At 34.5% G+C, this 27269-nt stretch overlaps 3 protein-coding genes across 7 annotated transcripts; all 3 read right to left on the reverse strand.

Moving 5' to 3' along the window:
- Positions 1-1120: 1120 nt before the first annotated feature.
- On the reverse strand, positions 1121-6480 carry LOC144561651 (uncharacterized). Of its 4 annotated transcripts, none has more exons than XM_078310673.1 (8): positions 6264-6480; positions 4645-5157; positions 4123-4297; positions 3438-3744; positions 3071-3143; positions 2561-2651; positions 2133-2212; positions 1121-1718 (listed from the first exon to the last, which is right to left on the reverse strand). In XM_078310673.1, exons 1-8 carry the CDS (start codon positions 6300-6302, stop codon positions 1500-1502), a joined length of 1497 nt encoding a protein of 498 aa, XP_078166799.1. In that variant the 5' UTR covers positions 6303-6480; the 3' UTR covers positions 1121-1499. The 4 variants fall into 4 exon arrangements, with proteins under 4 accessions (XP_078166799.1, XP_078166803.1, XP_078166802.1 ...); XM_078310677.1 differs by having other exon boundaries at positions 3071-3146; positions 6264-6451; XM_078310676.1 differs by having other exon boundaries at positions 4645-5151; positions 6264-6434.
- A 9876-nt stretch (positions 6481-16356) lies between these two features.
- On the reverse strand, positions 16357-18609 carry LOC144562405 (uncharacterized). Of its 2 annotated transcripts, none has more exons than XM_078311621.1 (2): positions 17467-18609; positions 16357-16777 (listed from the first exon to the last, which is right to left on the reverse strand). In XM_078311621.1, the coding sequence occupies exon 1, from the start codon at positions 18596-18598 to the stop codon at positions 17483-17485; it is 1116 nt and encodes a 371-aa protein (XP_078167747.1). In that variant the 5' UTR covers positions 18599-18609; the 3' UTR covers positions 16357-16777; positions 17467-17482. The 2 variants fall into 2 exon arrangements, with proteins under 2 accessions (XP_078167747.1, XP_078167746.1); XM_078311620.1 differs by having other exon boundaries at positions 17461-18609.
- A 5250-nt stretch (positions 18610-23859) lies between these two features.
- On the reverse strand, positions 23860-25774 carry LOC144562370 (patatin-like protein 7). The gene is made up of 3 exons (XM_078311590.1): positions 24797-25774; positions 24575-24637; positions 23860-24384 (listed from the first exon to the last, which is right to left on the reverse strand). The coding sequence occupies exons 1-3, from the start codon at positions 25616-25618 to the stop codon at positions 24109-24111; spliced, it is 1161 nt and encodes a 386-aa protein (XP_078167716.1). The 5' UTR covers positions 25619-25774; the 3' UTR covers positions 23860-24108.
- Positions 25775-27269: the final 1495 nt, after the last annotated feature.

A 27269-nucleotide genomic window follows, 5' to 3' on the forward strand; every position in this document is an offset into this window, starting at 1 on the left:
AGGGTTACTTGTTAGTCTTTACCCTTTGTAAATAAACTTTTCTTAACAAATATATTTGTCGTCATCAAATAAAAAAATAAAAAATAAAAGATAAAATTAAAGTTATACTTTTGTTTTAGATATAAAATATTTAGATTGTCCAGATCAAGTGTATATATTGGAGTTATAAATTTACAAAATAAATATAACATGAGTAGGGTTAAAATGTATTATTGGTTTTGCGTCACAATCATATTCTGCATCTTTATCTCTATTCTTAAAGTTCAAAAAGTTGATCCGAACCACTCAACATGATCTCCATATTAAAATGTGTTTAGTGACCAAATTTTATACTTACTGAAAATCTTTTATTATTTTTTTAGATAGATACAAAATTACTACTTTTGGACCATAAAAAAAAAAGTAATTTTGTATCTATTTAAAAAAGTTTCAAAAAAAAAAATGTAAAATTCAATCTCTAATTCTATTTTAATATGAATATCATATTGAGCGGTTGAGATCAACATTTTGAGCTTTGAAAATGAAATAGAAATATAATGTATAATTAGAGCACAAAATCAATGATGCATTTTAACCTACTCATGTATAACATAGGTATATATCAAGGGTGGTCCAATTACTTAATCCAACGAGCTGGGTCTAAGTTGAACTTAATTCATCAATAATTCGAGCTTGATAGCATAATTTGTTAACAAATTTGAAATTATTCGAAATAAATATATTACAAATTAATTATTGAAATCGACATGCACGATTCACGAGCTGTTACTTCCTCCTAGCTACACTGGTCCAAATAGACAAAATACAAGTCGCAAAGTTTGCAGCTGAAAAATGGATAAAGATATTAACAATGCTGTTTTGATTTCATACAGCGAGTCATGTACTTACGGGTTTCTCTCAAAAAAGAAAGAAAAGAACGAGTCATGTGCTTTTTTCGTTTGACTCTACTTTTCGTATGCCGCATGAAATCAAAACTACTTCTAACTCTCAAGGATGAGACGAGATATGTCCGTATTTTCTTTGGTTCGCCTAATGTCTACAGTGATTTTCGAAACTGAAGTATTATACTGATATTGTTATTATTATTAGATAGTTCCATAATTACTGCACAAAACTAGCATTTTCTTATGAACTATTTTTAACTATTTGTGACACCTATCGCCTATCAATACAAAAGGCATTTAATTCCTTTTTACAGTATTTTCTTATACATTAACCTCACAGATAATAAATTAATAATACAACGCACATGCTACAACTTTGACATACACTATTTTTCAGTTACATATTTTACAACTTGAAGCAAAAGAGCTTGGGTCAAAATTAATTCTAAAGCCGATGATGCACACTATAATATTGATTTATTCGTGGGCTAAAAATGAAACTATCTTCTCAAATCAATTCACAGACTTGGCGGATCTTTTTCGATCTCCCATGCCATATGGTACGGTATCATACCGTATCATCTGCATTTACCTTGGTTGTGTCATGAGCTAAACTCAAACAGGTGGGGCTGGGGCCTCTTCAGTCCCCACCATGTCTCCATCCCGGCTTCTATTATCAGATTCTTGTTGCTGGTGCTGCTGTTGTTGAGCGAGCATCTGATTTCGCCTCGATCTCCACCTCATGCACTCCACCAACAAGGAGTTGGTACTGATTGCAATTCCAAAACCGGTAAATGATGAAAGAAGTACAGCCAGGACTGGTGTTACCCCAAGCTAAAATTTTAATGAAAAATAAGCAATTGCAAATGAAATGAGTAGTGTGTTAAGCAATAATATATCATGGACGGGGGCATAGATGCCGGTACTGGATTTACCAATATAGTGATGTAGTAACAGTAACCAACACAACCATGCAAGGTCAGAAATTTATATACAAGTATAAATGGAAGAACATGGTAACAAATACAAGAACAACAACAACAACAAAACTTTTAGTCCCAAACAAGTTGGGGTAGGCTAGAAATGAAACCCAACATGAAAACAAATATATTAGAAAAGGGCTAACACTTCCCCAAGCTCTACTGGTATAGAGGCTAAATAAGCTTGTTATATGCTATAATGTGGTGGTATGTTATCCAGACCAAAAACTGAAAGGTTTTACATATAAAATTCCTTTAATGAGCATACCACATGGTAGAAGATATGAGCAAAGATGATAACAATGGCAAATTGAAATGATGCAAACGCCCAGATATAATTCTTCTTCACTGAAAATTAAAAACAGGCTGTCAACAAAGCAAATTCAAAAATATCTTCTAGACAGGAAGTAACATCAAATATTTCACCAGCTTTCAATTTCACTGATTTTTCTCCTATTTGCGGCAACTACGTCTCATTTATTGATATTTTGTACATAGCACTTGATCTCTTAGAAACAAGGTTAAGTCGAGCAACAATTGCTAAGTATACCAACCTTTTCATATTGACTCAAAATTTACTCGTTGTAAATTCTGGTAGATTCCAGAGGCAAAATTAACAGCATTAAACCTATGTACTGTCAGGCTAATCTAACAATTTGTGTGTGTGTGAGAGAGAGAGAGATGGTAATGTGTTACCCATGGTGGAGGCAATCATAGAAGAGAGAAGCCCCAAAACACACGAGAAAGGCAAAGACACTGCTAGAGCACTTGTATCCATAGCACTAACCTATTTCATTTAAAATGTCAAAAAAATCAATATATAATTACTCCGAAATATTTACTTGGTTAGTGTGGTCCATAGCATCAAATAAAGCACAGGCGGTTCTTGTATAATACCATTGATTTGAACAATTTAGCATCTCACGGTACTAATCTAAAGTGCAATTGGCTTTTGTCAAAATTTGGAACCAGCCAAAGTGAACAGTAATGGTTAAAATGAGAAATTAACAAATTAACATTAGTACACATGAAAGAATTAACAAATACATTATTTCTTAAACCGCCACACCAATAATGCACATATGTTTATTAAGAAAAACGACCATATGACTATATTGCTTTCCATCCTTAGTTCAGGGACCACATTCCAAATTTACTACAGCAGCAGTTTAGATACCTGTATAACACAAAAAATGGATTGCATACCAGAAGTTGCTCCAAGAAGCAAAAATAAGCGAGCATGCTAACCATGATCAATATCGGCACATCCTGCCATACCCTGCTGTTTCATATTTCAAAAATGTAATTTAGTAAAGAATAAAAAAAAAAGAGGAAAGCTAGAATATAGAAGCAAGATAAACATTCTGTAAGGTAACTGCTAAAAGCACATATTGTTTTAGATATAAAATCGGCGATTAGTGTTTAAGTTTATGTGAATGAAACTTGTATGTCTGCTCACCTTGACCTAGATGGGACCAACCATGAAGTAAGGAATCCAGAATGTTATTGTCTACAAAAAATCGAGAGCAAGAGCCTTGAAACAAATAGAAAACATATTACGAATAAAAATTACCTGTATCCACTGTCTTCACTTTGTTGGATAACACCATGCCTTGCCTGTCTGGTACCATTTGGCGGATTTGGTATACGAAGCAAAGTCACTGGCAGGTTGCGTACATCTTGCCTGCATATATCACAAGTCTTGTTCCCTTTTATGCTAAACCACTTTATTGCGCACTCCTGGTGTGCTAGTGCCAGCTCACCCTTGCAACTACATTCCATTTTTAGGGTTTCTCCTCCTTCAGTGAGTTCTACCATACAGATTCGGCATACTGCCTCCTCTTCTGGTATATCTTCTCCTCCATCATTGACTTCTGTACCTGACAACAAAATTTCTATACTATCAGCTTGATGACCAATATATAGCAAATTGTAAGAAACTATGTGTTGGACAATTTGGTCCCTGTATTTTCTTGCTTCAATTAATACCGTAAGCTTTAATATTATCTTTTCTATTGGCTTGTGTTGGTGAAAGCCTTTTGTAGTTACTGACCATAACTTGTTAAATATATTTAAACATCAATTGAATCAAGGTAGTCTTACTAAAGGAATTAAATAAAAATATGACAAACTGGTCTGGACCAAAATTTTGACAGTACAAGTTGGCGGTGGAAGATATCAACCATTATAACTTTGGTAATAGGTGACACATAAAAGCACTACAGAGAAAATTATGAGATAAAGAAACAAAATAGTACTCGATGGTGTTTCTTCTATAGCATCAGATTGCGAGGAATTGGCATCCTCTACAGGTATGGGTCGAGGAGTAACTGGTATAACACGAATTAACCCTGAATTCACCCTTCTGATACCAGGATTTTTCACATTTCCCGGAACAGAAAATGAGCGCCTCATCTTCTTTTTCACTTCAGCCTTCCATTATAGTTAAAAAATAATTTAATAATAGATAAAGTTACATTTATAACCTAAAATGGTGGGTGTTGAAAAACAAAGGATAACTTGGCCATCCCTCAAAATCTCCAATAATACAAAAATCCCCTTTTCTTTCTCACAAATATGCCGAGGAGGGAAATTTGTGTATTTAAAGGAAACTATTAAGCACAAATGCTATCTCTCATATTTTCATAAGTGCATGTGGGATATTTCCACCTTTACAAAGATATCTGTTATATTTCTTATTTCCAGGTGTACAAGTATAGTAAGGTTTGATGTTTAGTATAAGAACACAGCCATTAAACAAATAATAGAAAGAATCTTACATCAGCAACAGGAAGGTCAACAGCGTGACTGTTCTTCAAAGTGGGCGCCAAATTCCCAATAGGAGTCACAGGCATAGAGTGTGTTCTTTTAGTAGAGAAAACCCTAGTAAAAGAAAGAATCCCAGAACCTGAGGGTTTTTCTGATTTTGTCCCTTCTGACGAGGGTTCTCCCGGCATGATAAGTATAGTTCTTTCTCCATCCTGACCCTCCTGAACCTCCTTACTGGACCTGCTTCTTCCTATAAAGCTCTTTGAAGAAAGGATACTTCGCAGAGACGGTTTTGCCCTTGTGGAGGATGGACGCGGGGGCAGGCCGTGCCTTGAGGAACTAGGGCTTGGTGAAATGGTGATTCTTGCAGAGGAGGGCAAATTGGCAATCTGGTTTTCTACAGTTCGATTTGGTATTTGTAAAGAGGAGAGGTTTAGTGGCTTCCGCGGGTTAAGTGCAGTAGGTGCAGTAGGTGCAGTAGCTTCTGTAGTTATAGTTCTTTCCTCTGGGTCAAGTGCCTTTGGCTTTAACAAATAAATTAACATGTAATGGATCAAATATTGTGAGAACTCAAAAAGTTATGACTAGATGGAACAAGAAAAGGTTCAAATTTGAAGACTGATTCCACAAACATATTGAAATAAGAAGTTTGAGCCTTGTTGATGTAATTCTGTATCACTGTACTCTGACAATTTGCAATGTTTCAAATATCTTAGAATGGAATTAGTATACAACAAAAGCTTTCAAATCTTATTTGCAAAGCATCTGTTATAAAAAAGGATGGGTTCCCTAGACATAGAGTTATATGACAAATTAACAACATTTCTCAAATTGAAACAAAAAGAGTCTTTGAACAACAAAAAAAGGAAAGAAGCTTATGAGCATGTCACTGGACATGTAAATTATGGCCAATACCAGTATATAAGCAATAATTTCAAATCCATAAGTAATCTCTCTTCATTTTTGTAATTTTTATATCTCTAATAATTTATCAAGTGACATCAAATCCAATCTGTTGAAACAAGATTTGCCGTCTGATGAACACTGAAACATGCACAAATATCATCAATTCTGTTGCATGATTTATATAGGATAAAGGTCCCATTGAATTTTGAATTGAAATATATATAATGATTGCCAAGTAAGTAATTATCAACAAAACTAGTTGCTTAAGCAAGCCTATTTGTCTATTTCTAGTCAAATAAATAATTGACAAGTGGACAGTGACTAGAGAATAAAGTAAAAGAAGTGCTACTGTTAATTACGTATAGGTAAAGAATAAAAAAAGGAATTAAACTGAGGAATTCCTACTCATTTAGTGATTTCCTACTAACGCAAATCAGATCCAAACCCCTCTGATAAAAATTCACATAAGAATTGACAATTAACGAATAAAATTTCAGAAGAAAAAAAAGAGCACGACAGATAACTTTTCCCCGTTGTATTTAAAAAAAACTAGGGTGAGATTTCTCGAGGAACAGTTCAAAAGGTTTTACCAGTAAAATAAAACGCGGTAATCCCCTATCCATTAAACAAAAACTCCAACCAGCCTAATAGAATTGAAATTTTAGCAGCTCAGAATTTAAGTAATTACAAAAGGTCCCATGAATTATGGGAAAAAAAAAATTACCTGCTGATCACTAGAGGCTGAAGAACCCCCTTTCTCCATCAGCACAGTAGAACTTCGACCTGAGATTTCGAATTTGATCACGAGCAGAATGAGAGCGCGAGAGAGAGATGCCGCTGATCTCCGTGTCAGTGCTTTTAGTTGAGCTTGAGAAAGACGGGGCACAGTCAGTAAAGAATACAAGCGAAAAAATGGTGATGCTAATTATTATTAATAAAATAATAAAGGAATGGAATAATAGAGGAAAGTACCTACCTAGACCTGGAACATAACACCGAGTTCAGATTCCCAGTGGTAACTCAAATTTTGAGTTTAGATCCGGACCAACGCGATCTGAGATGGAAGGTAGGGATACCTTTAATAATCGTGCTAAAGCGAATCGGACGGTCTGAATCTGAAATTTGAGTTCGCTGTGTTTAGAAAGAAAAATCTTACGAACTGAGGATTCGTTTGGCCGCTATTCATTTAAAAAAAAAACTTGATCATGTTTTTTTCTTTTTTTTTGAAGAAGAAGTGGGAAATCCACCGATTTTCCATTATAGAAAATCATACAAAAGCGATAGTACCAAAAAAAAAAAAAACAGAAATTACACTCTTACATAGAATAAGCTATACCCTCCAACGTTAATAACTAAAAACAAAAACATATAAAGATAACCAAATTACACTCCAACGTATAAAACTACCAACTGACAAGTAAAATTAGGAGATAATCTCAAAACGACCCCTACAAAACTTGATCATGTTTTTTAATGTCTGAACCGTCTGATCTATAATGAATGGACCAGATTACATAAGATGAGCTTTTTGAAAAGCATCGCTTTATCTGAAATGACTGGTTTATTTAGATCCATCAGTCAGAATTAAAAAAATATATATATGATCATGTTTTTCATATGATGAATAACAGCAAATACAGACCGGTGAGCTTGGGAAGCGTATCTTCTGTGGATTGTTTCCGTGTGGAGCTGTGCGGAGCTTTTAAGCTGGTCCGTTTGTTTCGAATCGGACGGATCCGATTAAAAGTTCCGCAAATTTTGAGAATTTTTTTTTTTCAATTTAGACAAGATCTGATCTGGTCCGTCCGATTCGAAACGAACATTCGTTCTTAAAAGCTCCGCACGAAAAAGTTAAGTCTAAGTCTTAGTGTCATCCTAACAATATTGATAATTATCTTACTTTGTAAACGTACTTCACTATTTTAAGTCAAGTCTTAGGTCATCTGTTACAAATTTAGTTGAATGTTCACCTAAAAAGTTAAGTCTAAGTTCATGTTTGATTGCTCCTTAAATTTAATATAAATTAAATTATATACTTCTTATTTTTTTATATTTTATATCTCATTTAATAGTTTAAATCATGATTTAAATTAATTCATTTGCAGGAGAAAAAAAGTGAGAAATAGATATTTATTTATAACCATGGACTCTACAGATGGAGTAAATGTGAGCTAACTTAATTTATCTTATTTCTCTTATTTTACATCTCGTAACTCTCGTTGACATCTTAATGCGGAACAAAGAGTTGATTAAGCCTCTTATTCCCCAGTCAAATAAATCAAGAGAAATCAGTGTTGCGGTAGTTGTATGGTATTCAATTTTACATCTCGTTGACATCATATTTATGATTATATTAATTTATTATTACACTGTTGCGGTAGTTGTATGGTATTTTGTGTTTTTTTAAGTTAGTAAAATCAGTGTGTAAAAAAAATTAGTAAAATTGAATACACATCCATCAAAAACCTTTCTACTATTTTTTTTTCCATGGAGACATTAAAATTGAATATATCTCATGAAAGTTTCATCTTTTTTTATATATACAATTAACTTATGAGTTGATTAACTAAGACGATGAGAAAGTCACCACTTTACAAGCAGAAAGCGCTTGTTTGGTTTAAATCCATCAAGTGTGGTAAAAGAAATATGTGCATGTATGGTTTAAATCCATTTTCTTTTCATTTTTCCCAAAGAACAAATATTGTTCATGTCATTAACTCAAAATGAAATCTTTTGAGTTAATGAATCTCAACTATCTAATTTTAAACGGAACCAATCTGGCCCTACTTATGATATAGGAGGTCTTTTATATTAGTGCGGACTTAGTTTACACGACTTTTAAAGCAGATCGAATGATCAATTTTCATTAACTCAAAAGATTCTCTCTCATATTTTGCGTGACCTTTTGGAAAACCTCAAGTGTTCAAATACGTTCGGCACGAATCTAAAATCTCAAATAATGCTTGCCCCGTTAGCCATCCCGAATAGTCAACAGACACGTCGGTCACGCAAACTACGAGGTATCTCAGAGGATCTGCACTCTATTTTATATAGCACGCTGACACGTTGTATCATTTTTTTTTTATTATTATTGTCATCAGACAGCGAGGACAGCTTAATTACAAAGGAATGATACAATTATTTATTCATTGACTATTTGACTCAGATAAACAAGTTCAAGGTTTTAACAATTAATTATTTATGAACTTCAATCTTGACTTTTACATAGTCTTTCGACCGAAATTTTTAAATATACCATAACCCAAAAAAGATAAACCAAACCACTACATTTCTTGAAAATTTTGAATTTTGACACGGTCGTATTCTCTAGATGTGGCCACCTTTTTTTTTTTCTTCTTGTTCTTGTTATTCTTCTCGTGCGGCAGTTCAATCTGAACGAAAAAAAAAGGTGACCGCACCTAGGGGATGTGGCCGTGTCAAAATTCGAATTTTTCAAAAATTGTGGTTATTTGGTTTATCTTTTTTGAGAGTATGATATATTTAAAAATTTCGAGTCTTTCCATCTTTGTCCGAGGGAATATTTAGGAGTGATTTAATGGGCATCGGATCAAATTGCTTTGATCTAATCGGAGCTGGCTCAGCATCAAGATATGCAGAGACATCTTTAAAATTCATGTTGATTGAGTGTGCACGAATTTTGATGCAGATTGAACGGTTCTGATCATAAAGTTGTGAATGCCACGTCAAATTTGAGCATCCGAATAATTTTGTTAATTATCTTGGGTAAAATATGAATCATAAAGTTTTGAATAACGAAAGCCTGCTATTTCGTCCAATCTAATATGATTTAAAATTTAAATAAGCAATCATATTTAAAGTATCGGTAAAAGATTGAACACAACCATATTTATCTGCTATTCAAAGAACTAAAAAGAGATGAAGAACATAGTTTCACATATTACCATGTCATAAATAAATAAATAAAAGATTATTGACAATCACGTTTATTAAAGGCGAAATTTGATAAATATTCATCTAATTTTCTCAATTAGATATTTTTCTTTCTGATAATAGTAAAATGGAATATTTAATGAAGCATAATTTTATGCCTTTGATTTTGATATTTTTCTCTTGGATTAACATTTTCCAAATTGAAATTATGAGTTTGGCTAAATAAACAATTGACAAAGTTATCCATTTTAAACTCATAATATATGAATAAAGATAAATGTTATGTTTAATTATAGAGTAAGAGGTGGGATAAGGAAGCTTATTCTTTATTTAAATTATTAAATAAGATGTAAAATATAAATAATAAGAGAAATTACGACAAAGCAAATTAAATCATCTCTATTTGGATTAACTTATTTATTTTTATTTTGACTATAAGACTCGCTGTAAAAAAATATTCATTTATTATTTTATTTTCCTCGTTAATCACAACTTAAGCCATCAAACAAAAACAACTTAAAACATCTTGAAATAATATATTGATATGTGTTTGGAGACCAAATTTTATATTTTTTGGAATTTTTTTACTATTTATTAAGCCAATTTGAAAATCGCTGATCTAACGGCAATAATAAAACCAAAAGAAACCGTTGGATCAGCGATTATCAAAGTGGCTTAATAAATAGTAAAAAAATCTCAAAAAATGTAAAATTTGGTCTCCAAGCACATATTAATATGGAGAACAAGATGAATGGTTCGGATCGGCTATTTGGACTTTGAAATCTCAAAAAATGACTCGTTATAACTTAGATTGAAATTATAATGTTATGATGTTAGTCATATATATATATATATATATATAGGGTTTGTCTAAATTGCTGCTGGCAGCATTTCAGCAGAGGTGCTGCCGGGGTTATATTTAGCCGTGTGATGTCCAAACAACAAATCCAAATCGTTAGATGTTTAATCTATATTATAATCTACTTGGAGGCCAAATTTTACATTTTTTGGAATTTTTTTACTATATATTAAGCTGGTTTGAAAACCGCTGATTTCAAAGCTGCAGAAATTTACTGAAATCAGCGGTTTTCAAACCAGCTTAATATATAGTAAAAAAATTCCAAAAAATGTAAAATTTGGTCTCCAAGTAGATTATAATATAGATTAAACATCTAACGGTTTGGATTTATTATTTGAATATCACAAAATAAAAAAACAGGGGCAGCACTGCCGGCAGAAATGCTGGCGGCAGCAAATTAGCCACAGCCTATATATATATATATATTAATTTAAGCACCAATCATTCACGATAAAATAACATCAATGTTAGAATTTTCTTTTGGGTCAAAGTATACTCTTTTAAGAAAGAAAAATAGGAAAATAATTTGGCGAGATACAGTCGCAGATTTGCAAAAAAATTCTTGGCATTCAGACCGCAAATGATAAAGCGATCATGTTTAGTCAACACTCCCGGCATTTTCCAAAGAAAAAAAAAAAAGGAATGAAGGCTACTCGGCTACTCCCGGTGCATATTTCAATTTATACCGCATACAACTACAAGGCCAGATTATATGGTAATGCTTTATCAGGTGATAAAAACACTAAGTTCATATCCCGGAAAATGTATTGAAATAAAATAAAATAAAAAGTAAATTTAGAGTGAGTCTATATTACTATGCATAGTCCGTGTTGATCCGTAATTTGGATCAATATATATATTTACAATGTTTAAATAGTTGAAAATTGTATTTATAAATCAAATTTTATATTATTTTAGTTTTTTTACTAAAAAAATAAAAAAAATTAGTAACAATAAATAAATAATGTAAATTTTAGTCCACGTGTATCTTTTTATATGTGGAGATCATATTGAACGGTTTGGATCGATTTTTTGAATTTTATAAATAAAGATATTGATTCAAAGTACGAACTAATGTATATTATTCATAATACCATAGGATAGCCTCACTCAATTTGTTATATAATTATTGAAAAATATTTATATTTTGTTCTACTAGTATCGAAGAACCGAGATACTTGCAAGTTTCCTCGTAAAATCGATCCGAGTTTGCATCCTCTTGCATTGATACATTGTTTGAGTTTATTTTCGCAACCACCCGATCAGAATTATTCGACCTACGCCTGCAATCCACGTGGCATTTTAAGATTCGTGCGTGCGAATATGTAACCAACCTATCGGATTTAAACAATCTGCATTAACGTAGAATTGTAGATGATATGAATTCATAGAATTCACCCGTGCATGACTTTCACTGCTCGTAAAGACGTAAAGTTGAAAGAACAAAGAAAATTGTCGGAAACTGTTTCTGTTTGTCGGTAATTTATGACGCAAACTTTATACTCGCTACATTGCGATTCAAACTGTTCCTGTTTGTCGGTAATTTATGACGCAAACTTTATACTCGCTACAATGCGATTCTATTTTTATTTTTTTCCTTGTTTAAATAAGTCAGTGACCGGTGTTAGCTTACGCAGCTTGCATATTTTATACGGATGGAATTTCATGCATATTCTTCGACACCATGTTTCGTTGATGAGTAAAAGATGCAGTACTAGCTAACCTAATTTAACATCTAACTTCAATGTTTTAATGACCCGCCACACTACGGAGTCCTTGTCCCCACAGGTACATGAGGTGCAGTTAATAAAAATATTAATTTCATGAAGACCAAACTCAATACGGTAGCTGATGAGGTTGTAGGGAGCCTGCTTTGAGATTCGTGCCAAGTAAAATGAATGGTTCAGATTGACTGCTTGCATCTCAGGTACCTGGGTTGATACGGATTCCACACTACGGGTCTGGTCAATATAAACACATCCTTATGGGGTTTTCATTCAGGGCGTTTTCGGCGGACACATGGAATTGGGAACAGGTTTGGGATATGGATTAAAATGAACTATCGGTTACTGTACGTGCGAGGAAAATTTTTTTTTAGTTGAATAGTAACTCACGCAAACACGTCCTCAATACGAAACTGAATTTTTTTCTTCCCACACAAATAGTAACTCACGCGAACACGTCCTTAATGCAAAACTTTACCGTGTAAAATTAGATTTGCATAGTCTGCTTTATTCAGACACAAATCTCAAAAGAAATACCTTATAATCTAAAGAGACATCAAAATAATTTTGACTCACACGAGTACTCTTTCAGTAGCATTGACGCATATGTTTCCTGAACACTAGACTAGTAGACAGAAGTGGATTTAGAATTTTGATCAGGTGTAGGCACAAAATATTAACAAAAGTACAATTTTTTTCTCTTGATTAATTAGAGCAAGGTAGTATATAGGGATCTAAAAAAGTCACGGCACGATATGGTTCCGTCAAGGTACATGTGCCTGTTACGTGCTATGACTCGCGTGTCTTGTACCATGACCAGCTTTCAAAAATTTGACACGACAAGAAATATCACACAAAAGATTTAGTCACAACACAACATGTGTGGTCACGTATAATTAGGATCGTTAGATCTTAATCGAATTATGAATCATGAATAAACTAACTTAAATTATGAAAAAAAGTTAAACATGACCAAACCTGACAGATCACGTTTGAACACGTTATGTCATGGTGTGATTAATGTGCTCTGACCATTCACGTGCCATGACCATTATTTCAAATTTAGTTACAGTACGACACGACACGTGATCCAATTCACGGTACATATTCATATACTTAGTAGTTGATATCTTTTTTCTCCTAACAATTCAATGAATCTTCTAAGTGGAGTAGCGAATTAAACTGTCTTTTTTTTTTTTCATTTTTTATGTGAATTAGTCTAAACTGACTTTCTTTTCCGTACAATTTTATTTTACTGGACCGTGAATTAAATTCATAGATAGACACTATATCTATTCAAGAGTAGACACAAGTATAAAATATCACCGGATCTAAAAAAATTAGAATTACAAGTGCCTATCCCTGAATTCATTTGATCCGCCACTACTGCTAGTAGTCATCTATCTAAATTCTAAAAGTTCCATCAGAGAGTTCAGACAGAATTTTCAATGCACATGAAAAGAACATGCAACAATATACCTTTTTGTTTATTTACTTATTAAATTTATTTTTTCATAGGGCTGTTTTTGAGTCATCTTACTTCTGAAGCAAGAGAGGAGGGTCCGTTGAAAGGTCGAAAAGGCATGTGATGGGCCTACTGGAGCCCACTTGATCGAATGGAAATATTATCCTATTTTTAAGCTTTATTTTTTCTTTCTGTTACGATAGACTGCCCGAATTATTATCCACATTTTGACCGCAAGGATTAAACCCGGAACTAGAATAATTGGTTAATTTAAAGACTGAGAGGCTGATAAATCAAACTTTAGATATGATAGATATTAATAGGGCTGTAAATAAGCCAATTTTGAGCGAGTTATTTTCAACTCGTACTCAACTCATTTAATAAATAAGCAAGTCAACTCGAGTAGGGATGTCAATAACGAGCTGTAAAGCTAATTCGAGTTCAGCTCATTACCAACTCGAATTAGCTCACAACTTGTTTATAACTCGCTTGACATGTCAATTTTCTTAGTTATAGTTGCATACTAGTAAAAATTTATCTAAACAAAAACAATTCAAATAATTTAGTAAGAGTTTATCTAAACACAAACAATTCAAACATAATTAACAAGACAATTAATAAAATAAAAAATCCAAACATCTTAGGAGTTATTTAGAAGGGCATGTAATTTATTGTCACAAATTTTGTATAACTCGAATTGTTAATGAGCGAGTTGGGGTATATTCAAATTCAGCTCATTTATTAAACGAGTTAGTCAACTCGAGTTGGAACTGACTCGAGTTGTAAATAAGCGAGTAGTTAGTGAGCAAATTATGAGCGACTTACGAATTTTAGTGGATTTATACAGCCCTAGATATTAATTAATGCCCCTTTGACACAGAGATACCATTTCCCAATTTTGCTTGTGGATTCTTAGTAAGGATATTTTTTTGCTTGTGAAGTTTATACTAAAATTATTAAGTATCAATATGACGATCATTCCAACCCAAGTATGCAAATGTAATGTATTCCTTATTTCGTCACTAAGTATCAATACGACGACCATTTCAACCCACGTATGCAAATGTAATGTATTCCTGATTTCGTCGCTGATTCGTGCACCAATATGACGATGCACATGCATGAATCATGTATAATATATATTGGAACTTTGGAAGTTATAATAGATATGGCAGTGATATATTGGTGGATAAATTACGAACTAAAAACTGTGTGATAAGGCCATGTATAAAAGTCTTATAAAAGCTTTTCTGCAGTACCACTTAGTAAAGCCCGGAAACAACAAATTTGATCTCAGTCAGACTTGAAACCCAGCTTGCCTATCAAACTTGTAAAGGGCCTCAACCAGGGAACCGACTCAAAACCCAAATCGACATAATACCTTATAAATACCCCCCGAGGTCCTCTGAGGACCGGGACCGCGAAACAGATAAAATACGTATGAAAATGATAGAGTAATCGTACCCACAGAATCCAAATTCGTTCTAAGTCAGACACACAATGACTACTCACCTAACAAGCGAAGACAAAGCATCCCGCTCAGGACTCGTTAGCCTTAATTACACTCTAACCTCGGAAAGAAAAGGACGTATCACTGTGGATGAAAAAAAAAAAAACAAGTTTCTCTGCTTTTTGTGTTTTGAGGGGATAAGTTTGGAAGTTAGCGATCTTTCAAAGAGTAGACAATAAATTTTGCCTTCATTGTGCAAATTGCAAAATCCAGACAATTTTGGTGGGTTCTATATATGCAAGATACGCAATCAATTAGGCATTTAGGCCGGTGACCTTTTTGTCCTCCAATATATAAACTAATGAAAAGTGTGGAATTATAAAAACATGCATAATTCAAGAGTGAGGCTATGTAATTAGATGGGAAATATGACTTGAGCTGGTTCTGTTGCAGAATGGTACAATTATAGTATGGAACAATATAGTACGTGTGTTACTTACGTGTCGTGATTTGTATGTTTTGGATTACTTACATACTATGATTATTTGCGTACTGTGATTAACTATTTAAATCTGATTTGTTATTTTTTGAATGTGATGTTGTGACCAATTAGAAATTAAAGTATTGTTTTAGTATTCGATTAGCTAATGAGTTTGAATATGATTAACTAGTTAAAAAAAAAAAATTTCTCCGATGAAAATTCTAAATATGTCTCTGATTATTTTAACGTTTCTTATCCTATAAAGCCCCCTCCCCCCAAAAATAAAATAAAATAAAAATAAATAAATAATTGAGACAGTAACTTGAAGAACCTGGCGTGGAAGTTCCATTAATGGTTTCGTCAGAAAAATAAAATATTTTTCTAATAGAACGAAAATATCTCATTACTCTAATTGCGGATAATTTTTTGACATGCAGATTTAAAGAACTAATTTTGGTCACTGTTGTAAATAATGGTATGCGGTCGTCGGACGGATAGGGTACCGCCGAGTGATTAATCGGGAATAATCGGGAATAGTCAGTCATAATAAAAAATAATCGGCCGATTAGTCAGAAAAATTCATGACGGTTTGATCACCGCCAATGACTAATCGGCCGATTAATCAGCCTAAACTGACATTTTTTACAACACTTATATTGGTACAATGCGTCTTGGTACCGCCTCATGTCGACGAGTGGCGGAGTTCAGGGAGCACAGGCACTTGCCATCTTTCAGCAATGAAACTTGTACAAAACCATGCTTATTTTTAGTTTGCTTTATGTAAAATAATTGGCAAAACTATATATCTATTCAAAATAATTATAAGTTCCTATTGTACTTTAAAATTTTGTCTCGCTTTATGACGCTTGTTAGCTCCGTCTCTGATCCGACGCTTCTAAAATAAGCTAAGAACTTATGTTATACAAATATACAATGGGTCGAGACTTGAGAATTAAATTTGCATTTTTTTGGTAGAGAGAGTTCATGCCACCCTCCTAAATCCACAGTTTAAATAAAAATAAACTTCAATAAATATGTGTTCAGAGCCCATCCTTTTTATCATCGCCAGCCATAAGACTGATCCCAATCACTGATTCGTTTAAATTTTGCAAGTATCCTAATAACATGCTATTCCACAGCGCCATCTCTCTTTCAAACATAGCCAATATAGGTACTAGAATCGAATACTTGTACACTGTATAGTTTTCTTAAAATACACTAACAATGAAACCCATATCTAGACTTCATATTACAAGCCACATTATTTACTCTTTAAAGCTTCAGCAATCAGCATTTTGCAGTAGTAGTGCAGAGGCAGACTTCCTTTGGCAATTTTGATTCCATTACCTGCAAGGCAGTAGATAATGTGGTTTACTTCATTTGCAATTTTGACATTAGGAGTTTGTTGTGACTCATTTCACTTTGAAAGGAATTGAACGTAAAATTCGCATAGTAAACCTAAACGCGAATTGGTATTTGTCTATTTGATAATATTTGAGCTTCTAATTCATTTAGTTTGAGATATGTGCAATGTAGAGTTTCACTCTGGTACTAAAAGTTCATCCTGTTCAAACTCGAGGGATGTATAGTAAGTGCTTGTATGAACATTATAAATCACAATTTGAAACTAGATCAAGGAATTGTGTGAAACTTTTGCCTCCAAATAGTATGCAGAAAATGTTACAACTTACCCATAGGATATACAGGACTGGTACATGCCAGACTCATACAAGTCCTCTAGGGGACTCATTTAATATTCAGTTGAGCTCTGGTATTGTTTTACACTTTTACTTCATCTAGTACAGTAGTACTGTACATTACTCATACTAAACCAGTTTGACCAGGTACGCTTATGTACCAACATAATCAACTACCAATAGGGAACATTATATAGAACCTCCGAGATAATTTCCAATAATTGATCATCACAATTTCAATGGCTTGATTAACAAAAGTATGGTAACAATCGCAAGCTAAACATTAAAAATTAAGATATCAAGAAAACCTCTGAACTTTGCATTGTCAAATACCTTTACCAGAAAAAAAACTAAATCAATAGAAGAGGCTCGGGTGGATCCAGATAGGCGACGGCCATCGGGCAGGTTTGTCGGAGAAGGGAAAAAGCATGGGCACATCAGCCTTTTCATCCAATGAAAACCTTTTCCATCTACCATACCCAGGACCAGCCACGTACACGCTATTGCTCTCTCCACCCCATCTCTCCGGTTTCTCACACAAGACAGGCACCTTCCCAGCACAATCTATAAAAATTGCAGAGTCCTGCAATCTCTTCACATTCACCCATTCCATTCTTCTCCAATCCAGACTATATACCTCAATTTTTTCGACACGTGACCCCAAAGGCACCTGGAATGAGGCATTTATCCCCTTGCTGAAAAGGAAGAGCACAAGCAATAGCTGGTCAGAGGTGCACACTAGCTGCGGCCCGAAATGCCACCTGTCGATATCATGAGGGGCATGAGGGAGCCTGAGCACATTGGCGAAGCGCACAGCATGTGTTTGATCAGAGAGATGGAGTTCCAAGAGCCTGGCTTGGTCGTTGAGGCCAAAGAGGCGGTTTCTGAAAGGAACAACATGGGTGATGAACGAGATGTCAGGGGAGAAGCGGTGGCGAGTCCAGGTGGCGCCGGGAGATGACACGTGGCAGGAGAGGAATGCAAATTTGGAGAAGAAGAGTAAAAAGAGGGAAGAAGGGGAGGAGGGAGGGGCAGTGAGGGTTGCGTAATTGTAAGATATGCTGTGGTAGTCAGAGGGGAGAGGGGGGAGGATGATGCGGGAGCCAGTGATAACGTTATCAAGTAATGGGTGTAGAGGAGGGGAGGAAGGGAGGAGGAGGAGGTGGCCATGGGAGAAGGAGAGATAGCGGTAGCGGTAGGAGTTGGAGGAGGGGAGAGTGAGGGGGGAAGAGGAGAAGGGGAGAGAAGGGTTGAGGAGGCGAAAAGAGGCGGTGAGAAGGAGAGGAGGGAGGGAAGGGAGAAGTGAGGGGGAGAGAGATAGGAGGAGAGAGCGCCAGGAGCGGCAGACGGAGGCGAAGGAGAAGAGGTCTCGAAGTGTCGGGAGGAGGAGCCGTGCGATCGTAGCCAGAGGGAGATCTGGCAACTCCGACCACTCTCTCGTCGGCGCCTGCTGCACCGCCTCCTCTGACATTATGTGTGACTGGGTGACTCGAGGAAGGATTGAGTTGTTAAATAAAGGGGGAATTTCACGTATACCCCTCAAAAACTTCAAAATTACGTATTCCCCCCTCTAAATTTGGAAATTACGTATTCCCCCCTCTAAAATTCGAAAACTCTCATATTTACCTATTTCATTGTCTTTTATATTAAAACTCATTCTAAATATATAAAATACCTATTTTAGCCTTCATTAAAAGTATAAAATGCCCCATCGAACTCAAATTTGAATATGAAGGGTTCCTCTACCGTCCGATCAGCACGCATCGCAATAAGATTATTGCATGTTCGCTTCAATATTTGTGCTAATCTAGCCCGCATGAATCTCAAAGCATTTTTGATCCGCATGCATCACATTAAGATATGTGTATATTGCTTCAATTTACGTGTTTATTCACTTCAAGATTCGTGCTAATCTAGTGCGCACGGATCTCAAAGCAATTCGAACGGTAGATGAACCTTTAGATTCAAATTGGAGTCAAATGAGTGTTCTATGCTTTTTAATAAAAGGGTAACATGGGTATTTTATAAATTTAGAACGTGTTTTAATAGAAAAGATAATAAAATGGGTAAATATGTGAGTTTTTGAAGTTTAGAGGTGGAAATATGTAATTTTAAATTTTAGAGGGGGAAATACGTAATTTTGAAGTTTTTGAGGGGTATACGTGAAATTCCCCCTTAAATAAAAGGCCCCCGTAGGCTTTTTATTTTATGATCTGTGATTAAATGGAAGGAGGGAGGTAATTTCCAAAAGGAACAGTCGTTGAACATGACTAGGCTGATTGTCGCTGTTATTGTGGATGCATCGAGTCTTTGCTCAAAGTCAATGGGCCTGTTTATTATCTTCCGTTGATATGTAAATGTAGCAGTAGAGCGAGTGTGACTACACCGTGTTAACACTGTTTAGAAGAGTACGCATCCGAGAGGCACTAAATCATACCAAATCATGAACTAAATCAATCGGACCAGGACAATCACCACTTCAGCCGAGGAGGTACTGAATCAAATCGGTCAAGGAACTGAATCAACCGAACGACGAGGCACTGAATCAAATCAGACCGGGAGCTGAGTTGACCAGACCATAATAGTCACCTCACAGGAGACCACAACAGTGGAAAGAGACATAAAGACAGGAGGAGGGGAGGAAGGAGGAAGAAGAAAACACATCATCATTATCATCATCACCAGCCACAACCACAACAACACTTACCTTATTCATATATAGTTACATTATATGCTACGACGGATGGAGCGAATTTACAGCACTTTCAGTCGAACCCAGAAAGTTGAAGTGGATCGATAAGCGATGACCAAATTCGTTAAACGGAAGCGCCTGCTCGATTGGAGTAAGTCGAGATGGACCGACGAGAGGTGGCTAGATCCGTTGAACGGAAGCACCTGCTTAAACGTGAGACGGAGCATTGAGTAGTGATAGAATCTCCGCTCGAATAAAACAAGTCAAAATGAACCGGAAGGACGAGGAGAGGGATAGAGGTGGCATGGCAGAACGGAGAAAAGATGCAGATGAACGACTCTCAAAACTGCTTTTTCAAATTCTCTCAAAACTTCTAAAGCGGAGTTTACAAGGAAAGAAGCGGAGCTTACTTCATTGAATCTATCTGTAGATATGATCCTTTTGTAGTTTACTTTTGCAACTTAGATTTATGTTTTTGTAACTACTGGGCCGTCTTTGCAAAAAACTTTTTGAAGGCAGAATTTTCACTTATGTCCTTCTAAAACTTCGAAATTATGTATTTCCCCTTCAATAATTTATAATATCATATTTATCCTTCTAAATTTCTAAACTCTGATATTTACCCAATTTATTATCTTTTGTAAAATACATGTATATGAAATTTTAAATCTTAGCAATTTGTATTCCTTCTACTGTGATATATGAAATAGTTAGAAATAACAGGAACAGGCAAAATAAAATTTGAAAATTTTTGCATGCTTATTCTTTTCTCTGACACCTTGTTTGGATGAAGAGTAGAGGAAGGGAGGGAATGGAAAGAAAATAAAACCTTTTATCGAATCGTATTTGATTGATAAAATTATGTTGGAAATGAAGGATATATGAGGTAAAAAGTTTAACTTATATCGTTATAATCAATAGGAATTTGAGATGTAACGGATGAAAAAAAAATTACACTAATATTATGCCACATACTGCATATCTGAATTATTTTATTAATAAAAAGCGGATCGGATATCCAGTTTAATGAAAATCCAATACCAAATCCTCATCCGGACCCCGAGGTCCAGTTAAGTTAATTTTCAGGGTATTCTCCGACTGATTTTATAGATCCGCTAAGCTGCTTGGTAATATTAATTTGATGATGTGGAACTAATAACCATACCGGAGAAGCGCTGGAACTCACAGACGAATCAGGCTTTGAATTCATTTACTCTCTTGTGACCTGCTAAGATTAGATGGGCTTCGAGCCTTTGACAGAGGATATTTATTTTCTTTTTTTAAGTATATGACAACTACTGAACTACTCAACTACATATAGACTTTTATTTATTTTTTATTTAAGAGTTATGCTCCAAGTCTCTTTGTTAGACTCTAAAATGTCTCTAAAATTAATGGATATCACATATCAACGAAACGAAAGAATCTAAACACAATTGGTATGATTTATATGTTATTTGACAAGTGTCATAATTAATATTTGATCAAATTAAAGTATATTAAATATTAAATATTTAATTAAGGGTGTCATATTTAATATTTAATGAAAGAATCCACATATATCAGTCCGCATAAAAATTCGTATATACCGTATATGCGATATGCGGTGGTCTTCCGCATACCGTATAGAAATCGCATTTAATAACACTGGTTAATATACATGGGTGTGATTGTGTGAAGGCTTCCACATTTTTCTTTTTAGTATATTCCAGTTAATTTTGCACTCTCCTGATAGTGTCAATAGTTTATAGACACTTTTTTTCATTGATGAAAGCTTTTGTTTGTTCGAGAAAAATTATTCCGATTTTGTTAGTACAACATCCATAATTTTTTTGCTTGAGAAATAACAAATTGTAACATTTGAAAAGTGAACTGATTTTAAAGAAAAAAAAAAGAGTCATATACGGGATAAGATGCACGAAGTTCACGCTGGACAAGATGGACTAAATTTCATAAAATTCAAAAGAGAAAAAATAAAAATATATTTTCTAAAAACCCACAATTGAAACTGGAAAATGGTTTTACTTGTACTACATTAGATGAGTTGTGGAATATAGGTGCATATATACCTATGAAAGATGCCAATGTAATTATGATTATTATAGATGCAGTTTTATGGACTTTATGATTGGAGCGAAATAGGGTTATTTTTAAGGGGGGCAGTGTCAAACAAGCTAGTAGCCTAGGGCACATATTCTAATTATTTATAAATTTTGGTATTCCAATCAAAAGTATAGGGTACGTCTGGATGAGAGTTAAAATAGTTAGAATAGCAAAATTTGATAATAGTAAATAAAAATATAGAAAAATAGTGATTTTTAGATTAGTGTGAAAAAAGTGTTATTCGAATTAGTAAAAATGTTGTTTGGATTGTACATTTGGAATAGTGAAATAGTTGTAACCGATAAATAATAGTGTTAACAAGGTGCTAATTAAGAGAAAATATAGACAAGTGGAGTCTTCAATGAATTGTCACAACGTGAATATAACATAAAGTAGTGTCAATTTTGTTATTTTATGACTTTGTTGACGAAAATTTGAGAAATAATCAGTTTTCCCTCTCTTTTCACATTTTCAAATAGTAGCTATTCCAACATTTACAAGGAATAGAGAATAGCAGCTATTCTAACTATTCCGATTAACAAAAATATTGTTTGAATGCACATTGCTATTCCGAATAGCCGCTATTCTAAAATAGCATCTATTCTTGACACATCCAAACATACCCTGCGTTTGAGAAAATAACATATATATTACCTCTTGATGTTAATAGCCTATTATGAGGTTTGCTTACTATCCCTATGGAGGATGGGCATGATATAATCTCTATGCTTGGGATAGGTCATTTGATGGAGGACAGGTTTGAAGATGAAGGACTATGAAGATGATTTCAGGGAGGTTTTGTGTTTTTCACTAGTGGAAGGGCCTTTTGCATAACCGTGTAATATGTGGTAGTGTTAGTAGGTGCTCATGCTAGGTTATCTGTTTATTTTGTGCAGATTGATTCTGTTGGTATTGTCTCAATGCCATTTTGTCTATCTCTATTTTTTTTTTTTTGAGAAATATCTCTATTTTATTTGTAGATGTTTGTGGTATCAGTGTTGGTACTGGTTTCACAAAATACAATGTAATGGTTTTTGTTTTATTAATAAAAATCGGTGGATTTATACGCACTTCTTTTAAAAAAAAAAAAACTGGAAAATGGTTTGTATATGTGAGTGGGGGTTATAATATCTATCAGTCAGATCTGAATTTTGATATATCAGCTTCTCAGTCGTTCAATTAATAAATTATCAGACTCACTTTAGACCAACAACTTCGATCGAAGTAAATTTATTACTTGAGCATTTTTATTTATTTATTATTATTTATTTTTTTGATGAAAAGATCCGTAGACTAGCATTAAAATTTAAAAGTACAGTACAAGCATGTACAGTTGTACACACAACATAAAATATAGTACGTGACTGAATCACATACCAGGCCTGTCTAGTCTGGTAAACTTTTCTATGGGCATTGAATATGAAAATCGAATGGTAAACTTTTCAACGGGCATCATAGGCCCTATGATCCAACTCTCTGGCCCGTATCTAGTCTGGCCCAAAATGCAGGAGGTGTACTGATGTCAGATGTGGTTCGGATGGCACGCATCAATGCAATTAGCCCTTGATCTTAATTTTTTTTAATATTTTTTAGCGTTTCTTCAAAATCCATTATACCATTCATTGAACGGTTGACATTTTTTTTTTTTTTTTTGTACCAATCTCAACGCTGATGTAAACATCAGACTGAATTTGATAAATTTTTATGGCGTTATCAATCTATCAAACAGAGTCCTAATTTTTTTTTTTTTTTAGAATGGCAGTGGCGCTTGAATGCCGATGTTTTTTTTTATACAGATGTGCTAGAGTGTACACGGTTATCCACAATGAAACCTATGAAAGTGTATCGTATCATTCTTTTTGCAAATATTATGAGAGTAAATAACATTTGTTATTTTGCCAATTTCTTGATCGCCATAACTGGAGGACATGAAATATAACAAATCTATATTCATTTGCTTTCAATAAAACCGGCAGCTTGGTTCTTTAAAAACTAAATCCTCATTTTTCATCCATGGCGGTTTCAAAGGAACTTAACATAATATCTAACTAATTCTCTACTTGCTACTGCTCTTCTCTCCCTCCGCCTCTCCACGGGACGGCCTTTCTCGATAAGAAGGGCTAAGAAAATTCCCAAAAAAAATGAAAACAAAGAATCAAATTAAAGATGTACACGGCACTTTTACATTAAAATCTAGGGGATTCGGAAGATCCCGTTAGCGTGGTCAATGTCATTGCTGAAGATGATGACGTCCGGGGAGGCGTTACTGCTGGTTTAATGAAAACAGTGGGTATCTTGCTCTGCTGTCTTCTTTGTTGCTCTTTGAGCAGCTGCTCGGCAGCCCATTCGAGCCGCCCTGCGTACGTTTCTTTCATCATCTTCTTTCCTTGGAACAACACGGACTCCACACTTGCTTCAGATAATATGTCCTCTGCTGGTGATCCAACATTAATTCCATTTCCCTGTTAAATTTTTTGTCAGAAATATTAATTAATGTTTGAAAGAATACAATAATGTTTGCACTTTGTTTCTTTGAATTGCTAGTACAAAGCTTTAACATTATACCAGCTTATTTACAAGGTTTAGAAAACCAGAATGTTCAGTTCTTTTGTGAAAAATCAGCATATTTTCAATTGAATTACAAGAAAGTACCTGTATTCTGATGTAATCGGTATCCCTCCTATCTCCAAATGCCATTGCGACTGCCTGATCCACCTACATTGTCAATCAAAATAAGTCAGAACTTCACAAGTCAAAATTCCACAAATACCCTCAAAACCATAATAATGAGTAACTTATTTTTCTCTTATTTTATGATGCACCCAATTGAGGTCAGATAGTAAAATTCATCAGCAATTAGATATTTTCACTTACCATATCTGCCTGACAAGCTCTGGCAACACTGACAGCATCACTAACACAGGCTCCATTGCCACCAATTGACAAAACAAATACATCCTCCAACCCGTTAACAAAGGGGAACTCCTGCTTGTTGTGCATCACATGAGTGATCCCCACTGCAGTTGGATTTGAGCTTGCGCCCGCATCCAGAACCCGTACTCTCGTCTCCCCATCCACAGACCTCACCTCTTTTTTCACCTTCCTTTTACATGTGGCAGCCTCACACACATCTCGGATCTTAAAATCAAACCCGTCTGCCTCAACAGCATCCGCCCGGGAGAAAACAAACGGAGCACCGGTATTCAAATCATAACATGTTATAAGCAGAGGCTTAGATGCATCCTTAAGAGTTGCCTCTCCAAATACTTTGTTGAATACTTTGCTCTCCTTTTTAAATAACCTCCCAAAACGGGTTCGGGTTTTGGATTTCTCTAATTGGATTTCAGACAGAAGCAGAGAAGCCTTTTCAGCAGAGAGATTGTTAGCGAATAGAAGCGAGGCAAGGAGAGCACCGGACCCGGATCCAACAGCAAGGTCGAAGAAATGGGAGAGGGGGGCGGAGGGGTCGCCGGAAAGGCGGCGGAGGGAAGATTCGAGGTGGATGAGGGAGGCCGCGGCGAGGTCCCCGGCACCGTCATCAATGGAGAGGATCCGCACCTTCCCGGCTGTGTAGACTGCCGGAAATGAAGGTTTTAAGGCACCGGAGAGGAATTGCGACTCTAAAATGGAGAAGATATCTTGACAAAGCTTAGGAGAGTCCATGGCTGTGTCGTAGTATGCTGCATTTGATGCCATTTTTGTACAGGATTTGATACTATATCTGTGTGGATTTAAGGATTTTGGTTTCTCGTTTCGTTTCTTTTTCTTTGGAGGTTGTGAAGTAATGAACTTGCAGTTTGTGGTGAAGAACAGGAGGAAAGGTTTCGTTTTTATAGCGGGACACTGAAGGCACGATATGGCGAACACTCGTCACTCGTGCGGGATGAACTGTTTGTTGGTGGTTTGCCACGTGGAAGACCGAATTACCTTTCGTCGAGATAATTTTTTCAATGATTTCTCGTCGGAGTCTGAGAACAATCTAATTGGCGGAGAGAATAATAAAAAAATAAAATATAAAATATAGGGCTTGAATCTAAAATTCATTAAATAAGTTTCAAACAACAAATTCAATCTGTTCAAATCGATCTACCTTATGTTATCTTATTTATAATATATTTACATACAAAATTTATAAATTTATAAATTTATTTTGTATGAATTCAAGCAGTTAAAAAATAAGACTCTGCTCAGCTGCGTTACTGAACTGAATTGAATTTTTTTTTTCCACAGGAACAGTACTTTTCAGTTCAATTCCTGTGGTCATGCCCATTCCCAATTGGAGGCCGAACAAGACCTAAGATTTTTAAATTAATTTTAATGCATTCATTTTTTGATCACTTGACTTCATACAAAATGAATTATAAAAATTATAAATTGTGCACGTAAATACATCACTCGTAATGTAGATCGGTTTGAACGGTATATATTCGTTGTTTGAAGTCTATTTAATAGATTTTGGAGTCATTGTCGTTACGACCGAATCGATACCATAGTAATTTAATTAGACTCGTCATTAATATAAAGTAGTTTAATTAAAGTCATTATCATTTCATGTACATTAATAGTATAAAATAATTACTTCTACTAGTGTCATACGTTACATGTTACTAAATTAAACCTTTTAACTAAAACATGATCTAATGTAGTCCGAATTTGATCCAATGTAATTCACTAAAATAATAAATATAGATTTGTATTTAAATCCTTCATTTCTTATTGGATATGAAATTGGATGTGAATTTTGTAAAATTTTAATGAATTGTATTTAGATTATATTGGAATTGAATTCAGACGCTAGAGTTTAGACTTCTAGTTGAATAATAGTGGAGTAATTTTACAGTTCTTATACTAGTTTTTTTAATTATTATTTTGGTTAATTAAATTTCTATCTTATTTTTGTTTAAACTGTTTTTTTTTTGTAATTTTTCAAAAGCTAATCTAGTTATCAGAAGGATATATATTTTAACTATTACAATTCAGAATAGTTTCTTTTACCCTTTTTTTATTATCAGATCTATTACAGTATTTGATCCTTGTTCATTAAACTTGACTGTGACTTCTATAATAATAATAAAAAATACTTTTAAGTGAGGTGACACTTCATACTTGAGTTATAAATAATTTTTGACCAAAAATCAATAAAAATAAAAAATATTCAACCTAACCTCGTAACCATCTTTTTTTGCTAATTAATTTATTCTTTACACGGTTTGCTCCTATGATTAAGGTTTGGAATCTATATCATTTGGTAACAACAGAACTCTAAACACAAATTATGCATGTGATATTGTTAGGAAACAGCTAGTAAATTAATTAACATATTTTGATTTAGCAAAGCTAATCACCT

The sequence above is a fragment of the Carex rostrata genome, chromosome 11, assembly GCF_964058835.1.
Source record: "Carex rostrata chromosome 11, lpCarRost1.2, whole genome shotgun sequence".
Classification (NCBI taxonomy): domain Eukaryota; kingdom Viridiplantae; phylum Streptophyta; class Magnoliopsida; order Poales; family Cyperaceae; genus Carex; species Carex rostrata.

Coding starts and splice junctions, on each gene's coding strand:
- LOC144561651 (XM_078310677.1), bottom strand. CDS start 6,302: ATGGAGAAAGGGGGTTCTTCAGCCTCTAGTGATCAGCAG. Junction 2,213..2,560: donor TATGATTGCCTCCACCATGG/GTAACACATTAC, acceptor TTTAATTTTCAG/TGAAGAAGAATTATATCTGG. Junction 1,719..2,132: donor CTCATATCTTCTACCATGTG/GTATGCTCATTA, acceptor TTAAAATTTTAG/CTTGGGGTAACACCAGTCCT.
- LOC144562405 (XM_078311621.1), bottom strand. CDS start 18,598: ATGTCAGAGGAGGCGGTGCAGCAGGCGCCGACGAGAGAGTGGTCGGAG.
- LOC144562370 (XM_078311590.1), bottom strand. CDS start 25,618: ATGGCATCAAATGCAGCATACTACGACACAGCCATGGACTCTCCTAAG. Junction 24,638..24,796: donor GAGCTTGTCAGGCAGATATG/GTAAGTGAAAAT, acceptor TTGACAATGTAG/GTGGATCAGGCAGTCGCAAT. Junction 24,385..24,574: donor CCGATTACATCAGAATACAG/GTACTTTCTTGT, acceptor AAAATTTAACAG/GGAAATGGAATTAATGTTGG.